We start from the raw sequence: 24,548 nt of genomic DNA, 5'->3' as shown, positions 1-24,548 counted from the left end.
CTTGTGGGCTAAGCTAAAGAGTTTGATATTTACCCTGAAGGAACTCCTGAGGAATTTTAAACAGGCAAAATACATGGTCACATTTACCTTTTTTGGAAGATCACTGTGGTGGCAGTGTGCAGTGAACTGGAGGGAGGAAAGTTAAGGGCAAGGAAAGAGGTGGGGAGAACTTTCTGCTCACCCTAGGAAGAATCTGTGAAAGCCTGAACCGAACATGTAGACAGGGAGACAAGAGTTTGAAAACAAGAGCTAGTAATGTACTGAGGTGAACAGAGTCTTGATAAACCATCATACCATGTGCTTGAGGGAAGACATGGAGGACAGCGCTTGAACTTGAGCCTTGAGTGACAATTATGGTGGCGCCATTCACCAGAACAGAGAGGAGCGGAGGGGAGAAGCACAACTTTTAGGTTTTGGACAAGCTGTATTTGAGTATCTCAAAAGAAAAATTTAAATAGATACATCAATATATGGATCTCTCATTCAGTGAAAGAAAGAAAGAGAGGGAGGGAAGAAGGGAGGGAGAGAAAAGAGAAGAGAAGAGAAGAGAAGAGAAGAGAAGAGAAGAGAAGAGAAGAGAAGAGAAGAGAAGAGGGGAGGGGAGGGGAAGAAAAGAAGTCTGGAGCAGGAGGAGGGTGAGTCCAAAGCCAGACTCAGCAACTTAGCAAGGTCCTAAGCGACTTAGTGAGAGCCTGTTTCAAAATAAAAACTAAAAAGGGCTGGGGATGTGGCTCAGTGGTTAAGCACACCTGGGTTCAATCCCCAGTAACCACCCCCCCAAAAAGAAAGGAGAAGGAGAAGAAAAAGAAAAAAAAAAAAAGGAGGAAGTGAGGGAAGAAGGAAGGGAGTGAAGAAGGAGACAAAGCAAGCATTGATTGGGGGAGATAGGATTTATTTTCAAGTATAAAAGGTCATAGATTCTAATGAAACTACCCAGTAAGATTACAAAACGTGATATGAGTCTGGGAACAGTTGATATTTAAGAGGCAACTACAGAAGGGACCTTTTCAAGAAACTGAGAAACAACATTTAGTAAAATATATCAGAGAAAATCTAGAGATCCAAGGGATGGACAATTTCAACAGTATACCAAGGCTCAGGACCTTAATATCCAACCGATGTCTCCAACGTAGCAATCTTATTATTCTAGGGGAGTTTCAGCACGTGTGTTTGCCTTGTAGATGACTTTCCTGTGGAGAGATGACTCTCCAACCACAACTGCATAACCAACATTTAAAACAAAAATGCTCATTTCCTGACCAATGTCACCAGAAAACTGGGGAAATCAGGGAAGAAGTACTGATCTCCTTCCACTCCATAATGTCTCACGCACTTATTCGAGAATAATATTTTCCATATAATTTAAATATATGCTATTTAAGGTAGTCAACAGTTATTGTTCCCAATTTTTCATCTTTAGTTAAAGAACTTAAAAAGGAAAACTAGACTCTACTAAGATGACTATATATGGAACCCAGTTCTCTCTCAATTTAACTGTCATGTCTGGTACAGAACACACACATTTTATTTGTTAAGAAACCAGCCATGGATCCCAGTGGTGAAACAGGTGGAAATGCTCAAGGAGAAGGCCAAGGCGTCTGTAATAGATTAAATACTAGCATGAGTGCTTCACTTCAAACCTTCTGAGTAACTAAACCAAGACCAGGCATTCAGCCATCCAAACCAAGAGCTCCCTGTACAATTCCCCAGGGTTTCTATCCACTCCGTTCTCATTTGAAATGTTTTTATAGTGATGATAAACTGACTCCAAATAGAAAAGTCCCAAAACACATGGTCTCTGTTACTGAAGAGTAGGTTCGGTTGCGTTTCTATTACAAATATGCACCCTGGTTCTTCTGATTACTCTCCAGTGTTGGCAAAAGCAAGCAAAGGTGCTTCGAGAGAGAATCTGAGGCCAGTTAACCCAAACAAGTAAAATATCATTCAGGCATTTCTGACTTGGGGAGACACATTTAGGTAGGGATTTCCAGGATCCTGACAACAGCATTAATAAGCTGTTCAGAACAGAATCAACTTCAACTTTCAGAGGAGTAGTCTCCACAGTTGTGATTCTACCCATAGTCTCTAGGGAGAATGAAAGCTCATTTTGAATAGAGCTGTTGTCTTTTCACAAGTTCACTGCACTAACCAGTACATAGAGTTAACTGTTGGAAGAGCTGTAGGGCCATTGAACCTCAGCAAATGTGCATTCTCACAAGGCAACAGAGAGAAGTCAAAGGATCAGGAAATGGAAGGAAGTCGTATTAGGTTCGAATCCAGCTCTGCCACTTGCCAAGAATCCTTTATCTTTTCACAGTCTTTGTATCCTAGGATAATTTCTATATTGCAGAATTATTTTAAGAATTAAAAGCAAAAACACTGTTTGGCTCTTCTAATCGAGTCCACTTTCACAGAACCAGAAATGTAATTATCCCACAAAGAAAGAAGCATCTTTCTCAACAGCCAGTGGAAAAAAGCCACATGTCCTCATTCAGATTGAAATCCAACCAGAAGATAACCCAGTAAGGATGGAAATATCCCATTTAAGCTGCTTAAATGGGCAAATGTTAAAATCTTCTCTGTCCTGATCCCCTCACACACACACACACACACATGCGCATGCACCCTCTTTCTTCACAGCTCTATGATTAGCAAAAACACCATTATTAAAATGGTAGCCACTACAGTAACAGGATCGGGTGCCCACAAGGGGCCCCTATTTGCTGCTCACACCACAATGCCTCCGTTCATGTTTCCCAGGATACTAATGGCTCCCTTGATTATTATTAGTTAATTCAGAACAAACAGTGGGAAAACTCAGTGACATTTCAGAAGGGAATACCAAATGAACTTGAGCTGAACCATCACATCGTCCCAAGGAGTGTGAAGACGTGGGAATGAAACAATATGAGAGCCTGCCAACACTGAGGGCAGACACAAAGCATGGAATTCAGTGTGGCTAATTCCCCAGAAGAGATTTCACAAGGGCCCAAATCCTCCAAAGCATGAAAATCACATGGGCTCTTACCAAGGAGGAAGTCAGACACAATACACGGAAAGGGCTTGGGAGCACTGGCTGGCTGCCCAGGCCTTCGGATAAGTTGGTTTGCTTGGCCAGACCAGCAAGTACATGCAAATACAGCAAAGCTAGGTGAAGGTGAGGAAGATGAAACTGTAAACAATAAGGATGAGGGCAATCATCATGGAAGGTGCTTCTTGGTAGGACTATTGTTGAAGGAAGACTAGAGAAAGAAAAATCAACTTCCCAGTACAACCAACCTTAGAAACAAAACCTGTTTCTACCTAATTACTGACCATCGACTCATTGACTAGGATTGGGATGTAATACAGTCACTTTCCTGAAATACAATCTAATGTCTGATTGGAAATGTAAAAAGAGCCTCATGAAAAAGTCATCTTTGTAAACATATGTCTCTCTAGGTTTGGATCAATGCCTTTTTTTAACCCCCCAGTTCCTCTTGCATCGCCAGGTGTTTTGTTAAATAAGAGGATAATTAAATTAAAAGCATGTAATTGACCAGATTTAAGAGCTGAGGCCTGGGGGTGTAGCTCAGGAGTAGAGTGCTTGCCTAGCATGTGTGAGGTTCTGGGTTCAATATCCAAAACTATGGAGAGAAAGAGAGGGGGGAGTTAAGTAGACAGAAATTTTAATATAGACAGACTGTAAATAGAATCTTCTCAGAAAATATGGAAAGAGAATAGCATGTGTTTTAGTGAGGTTTTTTTTTTTTTTTTTTTTTGCTGTTGTGACTAAAGACCTGACCAGAACAACTGCAGAGAAGGAAAAGTTTATTTGAGGGCTCACAGTTTCAGAGGTCTCAGTCCGTTGACGGCAGGCTCCATTCCTCAGGGCTTCATGTAAGGCAAAACACCATGACGGAAGAGTGTGGCAGAGGGAAACAGCTCACATGATGACCAGGAAGCAAAGGGAGAGACTCCAATTGCCAGATACAAACATACACCCCAAAGTCACACCCCCAATGTCCCGCCTCCTCCAGCCACACCCCAGCCTTCAGTTATCACTCAATTAATCCCATCAGGTGATTAATTCACTGATTGGGTTAAGGTTCTCATAACCCAATCATTTTTTCTCTGAACCTTCTTGCATTGTCTCACATGTGAGCTTTTGGGGGACACCTCACATCCAAATCATAACAATATGATAGAAAAAAGAAGAAGAGGAGGAAGAGGAGGAGGAGGCAGCCAGAAAGAAGGGACAGCATATTGAGAAAGTACAAGGTACAAGAAATTATAATCCTGTGTGTTGACTTTAAGTATTGTTTCTAAATGTGTGGTCCACAGACCACCCACAATGAATTTTGGCCCCAGCAGTTTAATTCAAACCTCTTGAGTATAGAGACCACAAATTTGCATTTCTAATAAGTTCCTAAGCTCTTTTTATGTATATAAAATTTGAACTGGTTAAGGGAAAATCAAATTTAAACAAATACATATTCTTCCCTTAAATATGTGAAGAAAGACAGTATTTATTCAAAAGAATTAATGCTAGCATACTAGAGATACTTGCATACCCAGGTTCATAGCAGTGCAGTTCACAATAGCCAAATTATAGAACCAGTCTTGGTATGGATCAACAGATGAATGGACACTGTCTGGGTAAAGAAAATGTGATATATATACACAATAGAGTTTTATTTAGCTTACAAAAAAAAAAAACCACAAAATTACATTATTTGCAGGGGAATGGATAGAATTGGAGAGCATCATGTTAAGTGAAATAAGGCAGACTAAGGAAGTTAAGGGTCATATGATTTATTTTATATATGGAGGATAGAGAGCAGAAAAGGGGGATGGAAGATCTCATGAAATAGAAGGGAGACCAGTAGGGCACAGGAAGCAGGTCAGAAGGAGGAAGCAGGGGAGGACAAGGGAAGGAACTAGGAAGTGAAATTGATCCAATTATACTCTGTGCATGTACAAATATGCCAGAAAAATCCACTCTTCTGTATAGTTATTATGCACCAATAAATATTTTAAAAATAAAATGGTAATCACTGTTTGTTTTAAAAAGATGGGAGGAAAGAAAAGAAGATAGGAAGAGAAAGAGAATAGGAAGGAGAGAAGGAATGAAAAAATTATTTGAAGTACTGTATAGAAAATAGGAGTCAGTGACCACCTACCAGTCTCTATTGACTGTTCCGCAATTCAGAGACCAAATCTGAATAGCACCCAGGGCATGTGCCATAGGATGAAAATGCCTCTGAGTCTTTCATTAACAGAGTTTTGCTCTATCCTAAGGACAATGACGCTCCGGTGTAGGTTCCTGATCCAGGAAGTGACCAGATTTCAACCTTGAAAGTATTCTGTGAGGTAGAAAGTAGGGTGGAAATTTTTGGCAGGGAAGCTGTGTCAGAGGAACACTTGGCATTTGAAGAGGTGAAGTCCCTTAGTCCCCACACAGGCAGGTTAGAATTTGTCATGGTTTGGATGGGAGGTGTCCCCCAAAAGTTCACATGTGAGACAATGAGGGAGAAATGATTGGGTTGTAAAAGTCTTAACCCAATCAGTAAATTGATCCCTGATGGGATTAACTAAAGTGGTAGGGTGTGGCTGAAGGAGGTGGGAATTGGGGCCTGGCTATGGGGTATACATTTTGTATCTGGAGAGTGGAGTCTCTCTCTCTCTCCTTCCTGATGATGTGAGCTACTTCCCTCTGCCACGCTCTTCCGCCATGATGTTCTGCCTCATCTAGAGCCCTGAGGAATGCAGCTGGCCTTCTACGAACTAAGATCTCTGAAATCATGAGCCCTCAAATAAACCTTTCCTCCTCTATAATGGTGCTGGTCAGATCATTTAGTCACAGCAGCGAGAAAGCTTACTAAAAAAGAATTTAAAATGAACTGAAGAAGTAGGTCATCTATCATTGTTCGGCTAACACCTCTTCACTTATGGGAACTCCAACTGTACTCAAAAGAAAAGGGGTCTGTCCTCTTTGACACCTATACATCCACCTGTTCATCTTTCATACCAATCCTCAACCTTTCTTCATCCATATTCCTCTTCTGTTTCCTCAGCATCTTCTTTATCCTGACTCAGCAAACATCATTAAGCCCCTTCCATCTTAAAATAATGTTTTCTGGACCTGCATCTCCTTCAGTGGACCATCCTAGGTCTTCCCTTCCCTGTCATTAACAATGCCTTGAGAGGATTTCCTATCTTCATCTCTCCTCCTACTATTCTTCAAACCATGGCAATCTGCCTCCATCCTCGCCATTGTGTTGCCATGGCTCTAAACCCTCCAATAGCTTTGTAATTACAAAATCTAACAGGCGTAACTTTAACCTTATCTCCCTGTAATACCTGCCTTCTCTCCTTCAATTTCTCTCTCCTCCCTTGTCTTCCATGTCACCACTTCCATGGTTTTCTTTAAACTTTGTGTCAGAGAAAGATCATACTTTTTCCTCCTGGCCCTTCAATGCTACTGTTTCTGCTGTTTTCAGGGTGTAATCATTGAGCATCTGTTCTTCTTGCCTTGAACACCCCATTTCCTTGAGAAATTTCTCTCAGTATGTGTTACTATTGCTGGGTAACAAATTAGCCTAATAATTAGCCTCATATTTAGAAGCTTACAACAACCATTTCATTAAGCTCACAGATGCTGTGGGTCAAGAATCTGGAAAAGGTACAATGAAGATGAGTCCTCTGTACCCCACAGTGTCTGATGTCTGAACTGAAAGTACCCACAGGATGGAGGTGACTTACAAGCTGGGGATTGTGCTATTGACTGAATGTTTGTGCCCCCAGAAATTCGTATGTTAAAACACTAATCCTAAAGTGATGGTATTTCACAATAGGGTTTTTAGGAGGTAATTAGTTTTAGATGAGGTCACGAGGGTAGAGCCCCCATAATGAGATTAGTGTCCTAAGAAGAAGAAGCAATTCAAGTTTTCTCCTGAAGATGCAGCAAGAAAGAGATCATCTGTAAACCAGGAAGAGGACCCTCACCAAACACTGAAGCTACCTGCAACTTAGTCTTGAATCTCTCAGGCTCCAAGAGTGTGAGAAATAAGTCTTTTGTTTAACCACCTCATTAATGGTATTTTGTCACAGCAGCTCAAATGGACTTAAGACAGACTGGAAAGAGGAATCTTTACTCATCTCTGTTGCCTGGTCTGGATTATTAATTGTAGTTCCAGCCATAACCTCTCCAAGCAGGCTGGGCTTCCCTACAACATGGCATCCCAGAGCTTTTACATGCAACCTGGAGCTTCAGGCATGAGTATTAACAGTCAAAAATGTACTATCTACCCCCTCTTTTCTAACTGCACCTCAGAAATCAGTGTCATTTTCACTTCATTTCATTGGTAATCTAAGAGTCACAGGTCTGTCCAAGTTCAAGGGGACAGGACATACACTCTACCTCTTGAAATGAAAAATGTCAATGAATTTGCAACCAATTTTTAAAATATTTCTAACATCCATAGCCACAGGTCCTATTATAACATCGAAATATTTATCTGAAGCCCTAATCTCTAGGAATACATATCCAATTGCCTACTCTTCTACTATAACTAAAAATAATAATAGTAATTGATTCTAGGCACTAGGCATGCCAGACACAGTTCTCAGTATCTGATATTTATCAACTCATGTAAACCTGATAATAACTCTAGAAGGTGAATATTATTCTAACTCACCATTTTTTATATTTTTAAATTATTTCAATTGATACATAATAATTATACATATTTTGGGGGCTAGAATATGATATTTCAATGTATGTATACAATATGTAATGATCAAATTAGGGTAATTAATATATTCATCATCTCAAACATTGATCATTTCTTTGGGGGACATTCAAAATCCTTTCATCTAGCTATTTTCAAATATACAATAAATTATTATTAACTGTAGTCATCTTACTGTGACATAGAACTCTAGGACCTATGCCCTATCAAACTGTATTTTTGTATACACTCATCAACCTCTCTCTAGCCCCCGACCACTCCCCAACCTCTGGTAACCACTGTTCTGTTCTTTACTTTCATGAGATCAACCTATTTAGTTTCCACACATGAGTGAGAACTTGCAGTATTTTTCTTTCTATGCCTGTCATCACCATTTTAACAAAGATGTTGAACAACTTACATGAAGTTCACCCAGAAAGTACAATGGAGCTCTATACTACACCCCAGACTGTCTGGCTCCCAATCTTGATTTTTTAACCAGGGCAGTATATTGCACTCATATTCTACAGGCATTTCAAAACTAGTACAACCAAAGCAGTGTTCTCACCCACCATCCTCTGATTAAAACAAAATTATCTGGCAGTACATCCTCCTTACATGTTCTCTCCTTTGTTCATTATGAGTGGTGGCACTCATAAAGCCCAACTCAGAAGGCCAAGAGTCATTCAGGTCTCCTAACTTCTCCCTAATCCCCCTTGTGAGATTTGTCCCCAGATTGCATCAATGAACCTCTAAAGGATTTCTACACCTGCCCACTCTTCTCTTTTCCCATCACCCCAACTGACAACTTCCCCTGGATGGTTAAGTTAACTGAACTCCTTGCTCCCTATCTCCTTCAATTTCGATCCATCCTCCCACCTCCCAGGATGATGCTTGTAAATGCAAATTTCATTTTTATATCTTTCCCTTAAAACTCTGCAAAGTCTTCTGAAAAAATAAATTCAAAACGTTAGTGTGCCATACAAAATCCCCTCTGATATAGCCCCTGACTACCCTGACTGATCTCCTGTCTCTACCCAATGTTAAGTTCTATCCATAGCAAATTACTTGCTGCTTCCTAATTTGCCATCTGTTTCTTGCTTCCCCATACACACTCTGTATAGTTCTTTCTACCTGGAACGTTCTCCTTCCTAATCCTGTCCCAACTCAGCCAGGAAAACTCCTACTTACCCTGGAAGATCCAGCTATAACATTTCTTCTTCCCAAAATTTTCTTTGACACCTGTCCCAAGGAGAGTTACAGCGTTCTTATTCTATCACTGTACAAAACACTGTCCTACTGTTCCCTTTCAAAGGGGAAAAGATGCCAGGGGTGGAGGGCGGTACATGCCTATAATCCTGGCCACGTGGGAGGGTAAGGCAGGAGGATAGTAAGTTCAAGGCCAGTTTCAGTAACTTAATGAGACCATAAGCAACTTCGTGAGACCCTGAATAAAATAAAAAGTAAAAAGGTCTAGGGATGAGACTCATTGGTTAAGCGTCCTTGGGTTCAATCCCCAGTACAGAAAGAAAGAAAGAAAGAAAGAAAGAAAGAAAGAAAGAAAGAAAGAAAGAGCGAGCTGGTGATGTGGTGGTGCATGCCTGTAATCCCAGCGACTCAACAGACTGAGGCAGGAGGATCCCAGGTTCAAGGTCAGTCTCAGTAACTTAGTGAGGCCCTAAGCAACTTAGTGAGGACCAGAATCAAAATAAAAAATTAAAAAAGGGCCTAGGATGTAGCTCAGTGGTAAAGTGCCCTGAGTCCAATGAAATAAAATAAAAAGGGAAAAGAAAAAGAAAATAAATGAAACAGTCACGGAAAAAGAACCTCTTCTTAGAACAACACCCAAACCAAAAGTAGGAATCTCTAGGAGTAATAGGGAATGGGACAGTGCTTCTTGGGTAGAACTTTCCTGCACAGCTACTCTCACTTGTTTCTTGACAGTCACCTCTGAACATTTTCCTCTTGACCTCAGTGAACACTGGATATAGAAAAACTGCCCACTTCAAGTCCTTGCTTTCCAAGCTCTCTGCAAAGCCTTTAGAACTCATTACAAAGTGATGTTGCATAGATGTCTAAACAATGCCAAAATAGCCAGTAAAAAAGCAAAAAATAATACTACAAAAACAACTGGTTCTGTAAACCAACTCATGAGGTAAGATATAAACAACTGGTTGTGACAATTACACATCAAATAACTTGTCTGATTTTTTTAAATTTTTTCCTGTGTGTGTGTGTGTGTGTGCATGTGTGTAAACGCAGCCTGTAACTGACAGAGGAAATGTGTTCTGCAATAATATAGCCAACCCAAATAGACAAAATCAACAGACTATATTATGCTTATTCTCCCTGAAATCCAACATAGGTGGATCACTGGAAAAAGTTTAGAACTAGAAAAACACACCTCTCCCCTGTGGATTTTATATAATCTACCACAATGGCCAAAGTAATACCCATCCTGGTTTCGTGATTTACACTTCCCAGGCTGGCCCACTGCGCTTACAGCTTCCTGAATCTTTCTCTTTTCTCCATCTGTCTTAAAACTACATCCAAACAGACTGCTCTATTGAAAGTATGCTACAGCTCTGCTCTCCTGAACTGATATGGCTCTGTCATTTCAGGCATTAAGTCCAAAAACCTTCTTGTTGGATTTCCAAAGCCTTTCATACTTCTCTTCCCTCATCCTTCCCTCCTCTTTGAGAATCAGAACATATTGACATATAACACCAGAAATATTTGATTCCACACTGGGAGATGATAGCAGGACCCTACCCAGACCTCAGGAAGTCCTGGGTTTTAAATTTCAGTTTTACCATTTTTCAGTTTTTGCAAGTTACTCAGCTTCTAAGAATTATTTCACCTGGAAAAAATAAATGAACCTAAAGATAGCAGTTGGGGTGCATTGGCGCAGGACAAACTAAGATCACGTGGTATATAAATCAATCACTATAGCACCTGGACCACAGAGGTGCTCAGTGAACTGTCAAACTCTTCCTTTTCCTCTGTAATTTCATCCGGGGTTGGGGTTCTTCCTGGTTTCTTAGTCACACTCCCCTCAGAACCCTCACTGTGGCTGCAGGGTCCACACAGGGCAACCCCAACTCTTGGTTATTGCTACATTCGCCTCCCTGTGTCAAAAATACATGTCCAGAGAATGAATTTGAGGGAGATGACAAGTGCTCTACTCAAAATTATTTATATTTATATTTTAAGTGTATTGATTAATCACCCATTCATAAATATGTCTAGATGGTTCATTGGATTGGGTATATGTCTGGCCAACATTTTCACTTTTAGATTCCTTCATTGAAAAAAAAATAAACCTTGATGTATCGATAAATGTGCTAATGTATATTATAGACACTCATAAATATATATGAATGCATACATATAGTTTAATTTAGAAGTGCTTTGTATTTATTGAGCACAATAAAAGAGGTAGCTCATTTAATTCTCACAGTAATCCTACTATCTTGTACAATTATGACCCTAATTTTACAGATGAGAAATCTGAGGCTTAAGAACTTTAAGTAACTTGGTCAAAGTCACACAGCTAGGAAGTAAATATTAACGCACTCAAAACTAGTAAATAACCAGTTGCGTTGAGGTGCTTGGGTTTTGATTAAAAGTATGGAGGCTATAGTTGGAGTGCTTTTCACTTCCAGTAAAGTGCACCGCTGAGCTCCAAGGAGACGATAAACAGGAGGACAGGTGTTACTTTAAGAGGGTGATGGAAGCTGTAACCCGAAGCCTCCTCCAGCGCCTGCAGCCAGAGGAGTCTGGGAGGCTGCAGCGCGCATCTGTAAACTCCTGCGGGTCAGGCGCGTCCTGCTTCCAAAGTTGGAGCTCTCCTTGGTGGGAGGGGGTGGGGAGGAGGGGAGACCGGTGACGTCACTCGGGAGCGGGGATAAAGCTCCCTGGTTGCACTCCCGGCTAGTACGCTGCCCCAGGGAGCAGAGTGGCTTGTGAACACTTGTGGTGTGCAGAGCCACCCTCCTTTGCCCCCACGCCCAGTCAGCCAAGGCGCCCCTCCCGGGGAAGGTCGCGCCCAGAGGCACCATGCCCCAGACCGTGGTCCTCCCAGGCCCTGCGCCCTGGGGCTTCAGACTCTCCGGGGGCATAGACTTCAACCAGCCTTTGATCATCACCAGGGTAGGTGTTTTTCGGTCTTGCTTCTGTTACAGGTCGGGGACTGGCGACCCCGGTTGCGCAGCCGGATGCCCCAGAGTGAAGAGTGGCCAGGGAACCCAGAGGGGGCAGGCGGGATTGGTGCACTGGTGGGTCTTGGGCTTCTGGCTCCGAGTTCGAGGGGCAACACCAACTGGCAAGTTGAGGTTTGCAGGATGCAGAACCTTTTGAGACTTAACAAAGTCAGCTTAAAAGTTCTCTGCATCCTCATGGTCCCCAGCAACCTTCTGAGGAGAGGTCTACTGACAGCGCGACAGGTCTCAGAGAAGGCGAGGCTGCGGGGGCTGGGGTACCCTCTGCTCTGCGTACCCCACCTCCCTTCAGTAACAAATAAATGGGGTTTAGGGAATGAGAGAAGAAGGACTGACAAACACCCGCGGTTTTTTCTTGGAGTTAGATGCACATCTGAGCGTTTTTCTTATTTGGATGACCACTGAATTCAGCAGGAGCGTTTTTCTTGTTTGGATGACCACTGAATTCAGCAGGGTGCTGTTCTCAGGGCACAACCTCGGTTGGCCAAGTTGGAACCGCTCATATCAGCCCAGACAAGGAAAATATTACTAATGTGTGTTCCTGGGTTTCCAGGCATTTCGAATAAATGTTTTCCAAAGCCAAGAGCGAGGCTTAGAAATGACCACCTGTAACAAACTACAAAGAATCAGTTTTAATTTACCTGGTGGAAAGTAATCACTCAGACTAACTCTGAGAATACTACTTTAAGATTCAAGCCACACTTTTCCTTATTTAACTTTTTGTAAAGCACCATTTAGGAAAAATGAGAAAGTAAAAATGAAACCTCTGGGTTTCTCCCCATCAGTGAATTTCTGGAATTAATTCTAAAGCATTATTTGGTTTAGTTGATTTTTTTTCTAACATAAATATTTTTCTTAATAGAAAACAATTATTTCAGTTACTACATATAAAGCATTTTAAACCTAATTTAAAAGGATAAACTTTCTGAACATTATACTTTTATTTCCAAATGTTGTTTTTCTCTTTTTTAACTGCTTGTAGTGCATTTTATAAATGTATACTGTATAATCTGATCACTCACAGATTTTTGAATATGGCATTACATTTTAAATTCTGTCCTATTTATATTTCTATGAGATTTGAGAACAAACATTCTTTTAAAAATTTTTCAAAAGGATCATAAATATCCATATACTGGATCACTTCAAGCTTGGTTTTACATTTTTCAAAAATTCATAAACACATCTAACATGTGTTTTTATATGAGACATGAAAATATAACATAGCCCCAAAATGTTCCTAAATAAATTAAGCAGAAAATGCTTCTGTGACCTGAGCCAAGCAACTCCTTTTATAGATTTACCAAAGAAAACAGTTTCCATTATCTCTACTGAGAAACATTTTTAGTTTATGGAGTACAGTTTTCATTTGTTTATATTAAATTAAACAAGCTCTCGAGTTCTAACAAAGAATAAATCATATTTAGAGTAAATCCTAAAGAAATAATTTTGTCACAAGAAAACTTCAGGAAATTTATAAAAGAAATATTTTTGTTATTACTATGTAACAAGTCAGTATAATTAATCATGTGTTTGAAATTTTGAATTCTTGACATTATAAGCAAAGTTTAAAGTATTACACCTGCAGTTGGTCTAAAAAATGCTATCAGTAAATTATCTGATACAATGACATGATTCTTTGAAAGGTCAGTCCTATCCTGAATTTCTAACTCTTATCTAATTCGCGTCACTCATTTTGACACAATTCAATAATAATGTGTACCCAGATATGATTATTTCACTTGAATTGCCTTTTGAATTATTTTAACTCTAGGAGAGATGGTTACACTGACCTGTTTTTTATTCCGAGTATCCCTGAAGCCACATGTAGCATAGATTCCTGTTGAATGAATGAATGCATATTCACTTGGACTTCAAGGCCTTAGTGAACAGACCTAGTTAATATTTTCACCAAAATGATAGGAATACTGAAAATCATTTGGAACAAGACTAAAAGGTATTACTCAGAAATAATTTGGGTTGAGACTGGGGATGGAGCTCCATGATAGAGCACTTGCCTAGCCTGAGTAAGGCCCTGGGTTCAGTCCCTAGCATCACGAATAAACAAACAAATTTAAAAGAACACCAATAACTTTTTTTTTAAGTTGTCATTTTTAGGTAGAATTGTTCTACTTTATAATTTTCATAATTTTTAAAAGCAGTGTATGTACTATTGTACTCTTGCTTGCATGCATTATTCTAAAAGCCTTTTATATTCACGAACTTACTTAAGTCTTAAAATAATCCTTTGAGAGTAGTAGTAGTAGCAAGACCATCTTTTGCAGAATAAAAGAAGGAACACTCACAAGGCTCATTAGCTTTCCAATGACCTCAAGTAGCAGAATGGGATTTGATGCCAGATCAAACTGCCTCCAAAGCCTGCCTTCTGAAGTCCAAACTTGCAAAAATTCCCCTTATTGTTCAGATATTTCTATTCTGAGCTGTCCAATAAGTCACAGGTCCTATCAATTCTTTGTCTTCAAGATCTAACAATTTCCATTTTTCCAACCATGATCTTTACTCAAGATTTCATATCTTCACACCTAGACGTTGACCTCTCCAATTCACCCTGTATTTTCTTACCAGCCATCTTTGAAAAATGCAGGGTTGCTCCTATCTCTCCCATTCTTAAAAATCCTTCAGTGGCATCACCAACTTACCGAGAATGAAGGTTGTGATCCTTCTTATAGCATCCTTAGCCTTTCACTGTCTATTCCAACTCTGCTTTCCAATTTCATGTCTTCCCTCTCTTCCCTCCCTCTCCCTTTCCTCCTCTCACTCCATACCTAACAGTGGCACCACTACACTGGGGCTGCTTAGATTTCCCTACCATGTTTTTGCTTCTAATGTACCCCACTCTTCCCTAGAATTCCTTCCCCCACTGCCTCCCCCACTGTCCTTTATGCCTCTGAAAATCCATTCAAAAACCACTCCCGCCCTTCTTCTAGGGGTAGTGTGGCCATCCGTTGGATTACATGGCTTTGGGCCTTTCAACTCTCCTTGCTGTCCTGCTTTGTATCATGGGTGTTTGCGTATACTGTCCCACTAGATAACGTACTCCCTGAGGGCAGGAACTTTCTACTTTGGAGGCCACTCAGTGCCTAGCACAATGGCTTATACAGCATGTATCTTGTAGAATTAAATATAGACACAATATGAACAGTTGACTAAAATGCTCACTTTTTATTTACCTTTATTGTCATGAAATAGGTGCAGATTGTGTTCTCAAAAATATTCCACAATAAAGATAAATGAGGGGGTTGGGGTTGTGACTCAGTGGTAGAGCACTTCCCTGGCATGTGTGAGGCCCTGGGTTTGATCCTCAGCACCACATATAAATAAATAAATAAATAAATAAATAAATAATCCATTGACAACTAAAAACTATTTTTAAAAAAGATAAGTGAGAATTGTTTTGTTAGTTACTTGTCTGTTTTAGATAATTTCTCAAGTATACAGAGAATTGAAATAGCAATGTCTATACTATCACAAAAGTTCCATCCACATAAATGAGATGTGTTTTGTCAAGTCAGTTAAAAGACTTTTTGTCCTCCTACAAGCCCCGCCCCTCTACACCAAAGCAGATTGCAGGTGATCCCTGGCTAATGTTGGAGCTACTTTACAATGATGTGAAAATGATACACATTCAGTACAAACCTTTCTTGGAAGATTGAATTTTGATGTTTTCCTGGGCTGATGATATGAGGTATGCTACTCTCTCTCAATGATAGCCTGCAGCAGTGAGTCGCAGATTTCCATCATCCACAGGGGACCATGAGAGCCAACAACCGACATTCGACAAAAGGCCATGTTGTTATAAACTGTGATGTGCGGCAGGTTAGATTTATTACAGATATTTAGACTTCGGATCTTTTTCAACTTCACAAAGTAGAGGAGCAACTGTGTAGCAATACTCCTAGACAATAGAACTACAACCAGTTTGTGAGAGGCTGACACATGTAACTCTCCCCCTCAGTCAAAATTGCAATTCACAGGGCTGGGGTTGTGGCTCAGTGGTAAAGCGCTTGCCTAGCATGTGTGAGGCAATGGGTTTGATCCTCAGCACCGCATATAAATAAATGAATAAAATAAAGGTCCATCAACAATCAAAAAAATTTTTTTAAAAATTGCAGTTCACAAAATTAAGAAAAAGGGTCTCTTCTTCATAACTGTTTTCAAACCAGTTATTCCATGGGGTGAGTCTTTGTATCATTAAACACACACATGTGCACACACACAATATGTAAGGTAAATCAACACTAGACACTAGCAGTTTCTAGGCAGTAAGTGTGCTATACTTTGTGCAAGATAAAATTTGTTTTGAATATTCAGTTTAAGGCAGGGAAGGATTATTTCAAACTCCATATATAATTATTCTAAATATTTCATAAAATAATGTTTAAGAGTCACATCTCTATGTGAACTTCTTTTGATGTTCTTGCAAGAAGGTTCTAAGGAGTCTCTCTTGAGCATTTTGGAACTGTCCAGAAAGTGTATCTGCTCTGATAGACAAGTTACAGGTTGTTTGCTCTCACAAAATTCCAACACAGATGGCAGCACAAGTTTGCATTGTGTATGTGACATAAAATGATCACATACATCTGATGCTGGTCTGTCTTTTCTCATTAGATTCCTCTTCCCTACCCCTTCACTCTTCCCTCCTTCCTGTTCAGAGTGCATGGAGGATTTAAATCAAGATCAAGATCATTGTAACTAGTTGTGTGGACTTGGGTAACAACATAAAAGTGTCAGTGCATTCTTAATTTTAGTAGGCTTTAACATAGAAAACTATATTTCTTTAATACAAAAGTGAACTTTTAAAAAGGAATGTGTATGCAGTCAGAATGCAATCCTTTTTCAGGATAAAACAAATGCAGTAGAAAGGTTGATGTGAATAAAAATCTATGTAATTTTGTACTAATAAAGACTGCAGCTACATGAAAATGATTTTATGTGTTTAAAATAGTCATACATCCCACAAATATCTATTGTGTGTACAATGGCTTGTGTGTGAAAGTTACTGTGGGGTGCAGTTATAATCCAGGTGGATTTTTACCCCCACCCCAAAATGGATACAGTAGAAGAGAATGAACATATACTGAAACTACCAAGATATGACCTGCCCAGGATCGTACCGGAAGTATGGCCAAAGAGATAGGAGATGGCAGCGGGAGCGATTCCTGCAGCAGAGGCAGGGTGGGGTAGTGTGGAAGAGCTTGAGCTATAAAGTGAGACAGACCCTGGGGAAAATTCACATTTTCACTGGATGATCCTATGCCAGTTTCTTATGCTTTCTGAGCATCAGTTCTCTCCTCTTAAAACAGAGATGGCTACTTTGTAAGATTGTCTTCAGAATTTCACAGGATTGGGGCTGGGGAGATAGCTCAGTGGGTAGAGTGCTTGCTTTGTAAGCAAAGGCTCTGGGTTCGATCCCCAGGACCAAAAAAAAAAAAAAAAAAAAAAAAAAAAAGAATTACACAAGATCACAGTTCTCTGTAATATTATTATAACAATAAAATAAGAATTCTTAACCCTGGCTCCATTGGAATCACCCACATAACATTTGCAAATATCCATGCGAAGGTGCATGCAGAGATCCTGCTATAACTGACATGAGGTACAGCTCTAGAAACATGAATTGCAGATGGCTACCAGAGGGCTTTATGCCAAGAGAGGCATGTGAAGTTTATTTTATAGGCTAAGTCTCATGATTTTGACCCACGCCCTCAGTGCAGCCTTTCTGTATATACTTGTCTTGCTCAATAATTTCAGTAATTTTTATTTATTTATATGTGGAAAATGATGTTCTGCTGTGCTATCCAGCCTGGCCCTGAATTCCCGGGCTCAAGCAATCCTCCTGCCTCACTCTTCTGAAGAGCTGAGACTACAAGCTGAGCACCTCTGCACCTGATTACATTTTTATTCTTAACATCAGAATCACATCAGAGGCATGTCTTGAACTTCCCTTGTGTCTCCCACAGTAAATAAGACATTATACATGCTCTGTGTTTTAAATTAGTTTTTTCCCAGATGGACATAAGTAATAGGTTAATATGAATAGTAGAAATCATCTCAGGCATTTGCTAAGGCAAATTCCCTGGCTCCTCTCCTAGAGATTCTGATTCCTGATGCCAGACATCTGGAGTAGGAGGGAGTCTTTATGTTCAACAAGGACCCTAGGTGATTCATGTAATCAGACAAGTTCGAAAACATAGTGCTGAGTGATTGATTGCCGTGCTATGACCAATTATCTCTCTAGTATTTTCAATATTTAAGACCCTAATGAACCTGAATAATTATCCTTTTAAAAATTCTACGCCTCATTTCAACTCTCTCCTCCTAACTTAGGAAAACATAGTAATCATCAACTGCGAGCAATAATATAAAGTAATAATATAACAAAAATATTAGAATATAATAAAGTAATAATATAAAGTAATTCTGGGAAAATAAGAGATTCTTAAGTTTAAGCAAATGGTTTAACTTTAACTTACAAAACTTAGCAGTCATTTTCTGATCACCAACTTCGATGAACTTGAAAACTAACAAGAAGTAAAGGCATCGTATTTCTTCTTCTTTCCCATCTCTCTAAATTCTATCTTCTTCCAATTTCTTCCTCCATTAAGGCTCAAGGACAGCAATTACCAGGTTGAATACAAAGTCAGAAGTTAGTTCTGGCAGCTGCTTTCACCAAGTAGGAAGGCACAGGTCACTTAGACACCTCTCCTCAGAAAAACAGACAGTCTTCTTCATCCAGTATTTCTTAGAGAGTTGTTGGAATGGTCAAAGATATTAGGGGGGAAAAAGTGCTTTGCAAAGGTAATATCTTGCATAAATATGAAATGATAGTCTTAACATTAGCATGAACACTATTAATAAATGTTAGTAATCTTCAATCTCTAAAATACTCAAATTAGATGTTCAATACCTATTCAATAGGTAAGTTCAGTATCTATTAGTTAGATTTTCAATATCTACATTCCAATATGTCTGTTTAGAAATGTCTGTAGACACATATACACACAACCCTACCTTCTACTTATTGTAATCAAAACTGTATTGAACATTATATAACTTAAATTCATTTACATGTCTTAGTAGATCTGAGAGAGGTTTTAAAAGCAAGCACAATAAACCATGCTCTCTGGTGTTTTAACTCAAAGAAAAGCATTTTTAGAAGTTTAAAAATAGAAAAATACCGATGTTGACTTATGGTATCTAGAGAAAATTAAAAGTTTGAGATTATTTATATCCCTACATCAGGATTGGAAATTTTCAATCTTCTAATAGTTCTAGGTCTGGGAGAATTTCTAAGTAGAAAACAGTGATAAAATACCTCCCAGAGCTAAGTGTAATAATCCCAGTTGTCTTTACCCAGCTTCTACCAACTGTTGGTATTGAAAAATCATCATGATCACTATAGCAAGAAGATCACACAAGTAAAGCAAGTACAATAAATATTTCAGTGATGAGATTGAGGATCTAAGAATTCGTTATTTTTTCAGTTGTATTTATTTAGATGAACTCAAATCTCCCTTAGAACCACAAAGTTAAATAGAATAGATAACTAGAATAAACAAATGGGGGGAAATGAATTGATAACTGATCCTCAAGGAGAGCATTAGGAACTATCTAGTTTATTCCTGGAGCAGTTTGAGATTTGAGTCAAGTCTTGTTATTATTCTGCTCTAAATACTGGGAACTTCCAAGCTTGACAATGATAGGTTGACATTAGTAACCATGATCTTTGGGTATGGAGTGATTAGCTCTTTTTGTTACATGAGCTCTGACTCAAATGGCCTTTTGATTTATTCTTCCATTTATCATTTATTAATTCTGAACACTGTGAAACATTAGAAATATAGGTACCCCTATATAGGTGATAGGATTACATCACAAGAAACCCATCATAAGTTGAAAATGTATTCAGTACACCTAACCTACTGAACATCACAGCCTGCCAACACAGTACACTGCAGATCGTTGTTTACGCTCTCAATAGCAAGGGTGACTAGGAGCTATGGCCTCCCTGCTACCACCAGCCTAATGAGAGAATAAGATACCACATGTTATGGTAAAAAGGAAAGCTCAAAATTCAAAATCTGAAATGAGGTTCCTACTGATGTGTATCAACTTTGTACCATGGTAAATTTGAAGAACCACAAGTTGAACCGTCGTGAGTTAGGGAACATATGTACACAAACTATACATGTATCCAAGAGCTTACAGTCCAGTTGAGAAGAAAAATGACACATAAGTTAATAAACAAACATAAAATGACAAAAAATTTTCAGGAAGGAAATGAACAGAGTGTGAAGGTAAAGGACAGTGGGGAGAGAGAATAGAGAAGCTACTCCAAGGGAGCAGGAAGTTGCTAGAAATATAACATTTGAGCCTAGACCTAAAGGATAAGAAACAACAAGATGAACAGTGGGAGAAGCATTTCAGGCAGCAATAACAGTGCATATAAAACCCCAAAGAGAAGGGAAAGGAGAGGGAATGGGAATGGGAAAGACAGTAGAATGAATTGGACATAACAGTCATAGGTCCATATATGAATACACAACCAGAGTGACTCCACATCATGTTCAACCACAAGAATGGGATCCTAAGTTATACTCCATGTACGTATAATATGTCAAAATACACTCTTTTTTCATGTGTATGTAAAAAGAACGAATTTCAAAAAATAAATAAATAAAATCCCAATAAGGTACAGAGTTGGCCTGCTTGAGGAAATACAAGGAAATCAGAAATTGTTTTAAATTATATTTAAGATTTCCTGCCTGGTTAAACATTAAAAACCAGGTTAAAATACAAATAGCAGGCACAAAACTCAGGATATTGCAGGATGTTGGTTTTTAAATTGTGCCATGATTTATTCCAGATTACTCCAGGAAGCAAGGCGGCAGCTGCCAACCTGTGTCCTGGAGATGTCATCCTGGCTATCGATGGCTTTGGTACGGAGTCCATGACTCATGCTGATGCGCAGGACAGGATTAAAGCAGCCGCACACCAGCTGTGTCTCAAAATTGACAGGTGCCCCTTAATTAATGGTGTTAAAATTTGATCTGTTTTGCAGGAGAACGTGAACCACAGCTACAAATGTTTTCATCCTCTTAGTGAGAAGGACTGTCACAAGACCCAGAATTTTGACTGACTTTTTTGTGTATCAGTCACTTTAGTTTATTCATCATTAAAGTCAGTCAATCCAGTAGTTGTTGACAAATCATTTTTAAAAAGAATCCTCTGGAGTGTCCAAATAAATGAAGAGGCCAAATGAATTTTTTTCCTTCCTCTACTAACCCAGTTAATTGACTATAATAATAGCCATTGAGTATGTAAACTCTGAACAGTATGACTAGCAGTCCTGCTGTCCTCGACACGGTAGAGAATGGAATGGAAAGTAGAAATGCTCCTAAGAGAATCTCTTCACTTGCCAAAATGTGTTAAAATTGGCAGCTAATATCCTGTAAGTCACTGGCATTTTTTTATACAGAATTCAGGCCAGAAGAATATTACAAGGTGTGAGAATTCATGTGCATGTGAGTGTGTTAGATATGAGACACTTCTGACCAAAAAGGAAATAAAGAAAGAAAAAGGAAATGAACCCAAACTCTTGTCATCAGACCCCTGATCTGAAACAGAAACATAAAAATAGCAGCTGGTTATAGTGATTGTTTTGTATGTGTTTATCCGATTGTTATGTACTCACAATTGTTTCTCCTGATACAGAAGGCTCAATGAATTGGTCAATCCACCAATTTCATGGAAATAGTGAAATAGAGTCTTTCCATCTATGCATAATCTGTGCTACTGCCAGGCACATGGTGCCCTAGGAGCCATAAGGTCCCAGGGGATGCCTGAGAAGGTTTGGATGAAGCTGGATTCCTTGATGACAGTAGCAAATCTACACAACCAGTCTTTCATTGTCTCTTGTGGTGGCCTGAGTGGGATAAGAGGGAAGAAGAGGCCACCTGGAGTTTGCCTCCTGGGATCTGCATTCTTTGAGACCCTCCCTCCTCTGGGCCATCCCCCACGTGCACCTGGAGGCCAACTTTCTCCAGTAACTGCACAATGCACTTCGGGCAGCCTTGGTCTATTCTAGATTCCCCCAAGGACACAAAAACATGAGATTAATTTGGATGGGAAAATACAAAATAATAAGTAAAAAATAAATAAATAAATAAATTCCTTTGGCTTAAATTAGTGACGGTTGCTAGTGTTTTCACAAAAATAATAGGAAATTAAAGTATGCTAAAATTTTGTTCTATTTTCAGGGCAGAAACTCGCTTATGGTCTCCACAGGTATCTGAAGATGGGAAAGCTCATCCTTTCAAAATCAACTTAGAGTCGGAGCCACAGGTATGATTATTAGAGTAAATGGCATTTGCATTATATCTCCTTTCAATGATGGGATTCTTCCAAGAGGAAGAAGGGGCAAATATAAAAATCGAAACAAGACCTGATGAAACAGTCGTCTGTCTTTACCTTCTGAGATTAATTTATATGATACATGTTTTCTTACATCAAGAAAAAAGAGAAGTATGCTCAGGACAATATCTTGTTAAAAGGCAAGTATGTTCTCATCAGGAAGAATTTGACTAACTCTACACAGAGTCCACTTGGTTTTTTTTTTCATTTCTCGTAATGAACTCCTGCCAAATGTCCATGAGGTAATCTAAGAAGTTGAAGTTGTTAAAACAAAGCAAAATAAAAATAGACTCTACCACTTGGAACAGGTGTCTCTAATTTAATAGTTATTGTGAACTTCAGTTCTTCAAGGTCTTTGCCCAGATCTTATTTGACACCTTTCTTTAATTTCTCAATTGTGGTGGTATTCTATAATCAAATTTACCTTACAAAAAAAAAGTTTTGCATTATGTTATCGTGGAGATATTCTGCTCATGCAGTTGAATTACAAAAGATAAAGAATTTTCCCTTGAGGAAACTCTTATCTCATGAACTAAATTAATCAAATAATCTGATACTTATCTGAATATGTCTACTTTCAAAAAGTCCAAAGAAACTGAAATTCAATCAAACCTCAATTTTGATATACTGAAAAGAGGCTCCCAAGGTTTAGAGATGCAGAGATATGAATTTAATATCCCTTTTGAAATAAGTTTTCCTAAAAAACTGATTAGATTGTCCCAGATATGAATTTAATATTCCTTTTGAAACAAGTCTTCCTACTAAACTGATTGGATATTCCCAGTGTGTATTTTCTATACGTATCTAATGAAAATCTGTGCTCCCCCTTGCAGGATCATCAACTCCCAGGTTTTTCCTTCACATCCTCAGCTTGTCCCCATTAAACTTTTTTCTTCTGAATGAAATAGATGTGAAATAACATACATACAAGTACCTCATAGGATTTTTCAAAGATTAAAAATATACAAACGAAGAATGTGGCACATGGAATTGTGCATGGAAAGTCTCAAATAAGTGGTAGCTCTCATCATTAGTGAGGTGTCCCTCAACTCCAGGCTTTGATGACTTCCTGGCCTTTCTTGACAGTGAGACAGGAAGTTGCCTTTGTGAGAAGGCTTCTTGTCTATTTATTGTATTATAATAAGGACTTCCTTTCTCATTACCACTAGAGTACAGTTGGACAGGGGTCTTCATGACTCTTACGTGGGTCCTTATAAATTATGTTGGATCAAAGGCTTTATTTACTGTTAAAATACAAACTTTCACCCCCACTGGAAGAAGCACCCCATGTAATCTTTAGAGTTTATAAGATTCTTGTCCTAACTTTTGACTGGAAGGAAGGTAGATCCTCTAAGCCTAAAATCACAAGGAGCAAAAGGAGAAGAAAAGAGACCCCAAAGGGAAAGACCAGGATACTGAATATTCTCAAAGACAGGAACCCTGTGTCTATTCTCTTCTCTCTGGCTCTTCCAGGCATAGCCCACAACAGACGCTCAATAAGTTGCTGTCAAATGAAAGAAAAGAACCGGAGGACCTAAAGATAAACAGTGTCTTTTCTAACATTGGCCAGGGCCAGTCCTGGGAACAAATTCCCAGAACGGATCTGCCACCACCTCCAACTGTTGCATTGTATAAGTGATCTTGAAAGTTGAGTGGGATATTTAGGTCAGGTAAGACTCACTCCTCAGGGTAGGTGAGCAATTGATAAAATGGACTAGACAGATAATACAGGTTGAATACCCCTTATTTGAAATTCTTGAAACCAAAAGTGTTTTAGATTTCAAATTTGTTTTAATTGTAGAATATTTGCTCATACATTATGAAATGTTTTGTGGTTGTGGCTCAAGTCTAAAAATGAAATTCATTTTTATTTTAAGTACATGTATACACATAGCCTGAAGATCATTTTATACGATATTTTTAGTGTGCCTGTGTGTTTGACAGCAACCCATCTCATGAGGACAGCTGTGGAATTTTCCACTTGTGGCGTTATCAAAAAGTTACCAATTTGGAGCATTTCAAATTCAAAATTTTTGGATTAGGGATACTCAACTGTAATATAGTGATAAAGGATCTGAAAGCTGATGGTGGCTTTCCCTGGATCGCAAGGTGGGTTGTTGAATAGTAACACTTCTAGAGGAAAAAAATGGAAAGATTAAAAAAAAAAAAAAAAAAAAAGATT

At 39.0% G+C, this 24,548-nt stretch overlaps 1 protein-coding gene across 2 annotated transcripts in view; it reads left to right on the top strand.

The window, feature by feature from the left end:
- The first annotated feature begins 11,630 nt into the window (after positions 1-11,630).
- Pdlim3 (PDZ and LIM domain 3) overlaps positions 11,631-24,548 on the top strand; it is a 30,212-nt gene continuing 17,294 nt past the window's right edge. Inside the window, exons 1-3 of one of the 2 annotated variants that reach the window (XM_047549419.1) lie at positions 11,631-11,864; positions 20,820-20,971; positions 22,213-22,297. In XM_047549419.1, coding sequence (XP_047405375.1) covers positions 11,772-11,864; positions 20,820-20,971; positions 22,213-22,297 — 330 coding nt within the window. In that variant the 5' untranslated portion in view covers positions 11,631-11,771. The remainder of the gene's footprint in view (positions 11,865-20,819; positions 20,972-22,212; positions 22,298-24,548) is intronic. The other variant, XM_047549418.1, reaches the window with a different exon arrangement.

This window comes from Sciurus carolinensis, chromosome 4 (assembly GCF_902686445.1).
Source record: "Sciurus carolinensis chromosome 4, mSciCar1.2, whole genome shotgun sequence".
In the NCBI taxonomy this organism is placed as follows: Eukaryota; Metazoa; Chordata; class Mammalia; order Rodentia; family Sciuridae; genus Sciurus; species Sciurus carolinensis.
Note: the sequence above shows the minus strand (reverse complement) of the source record. Positions and strands in the feature narration are given on the sequence as shown.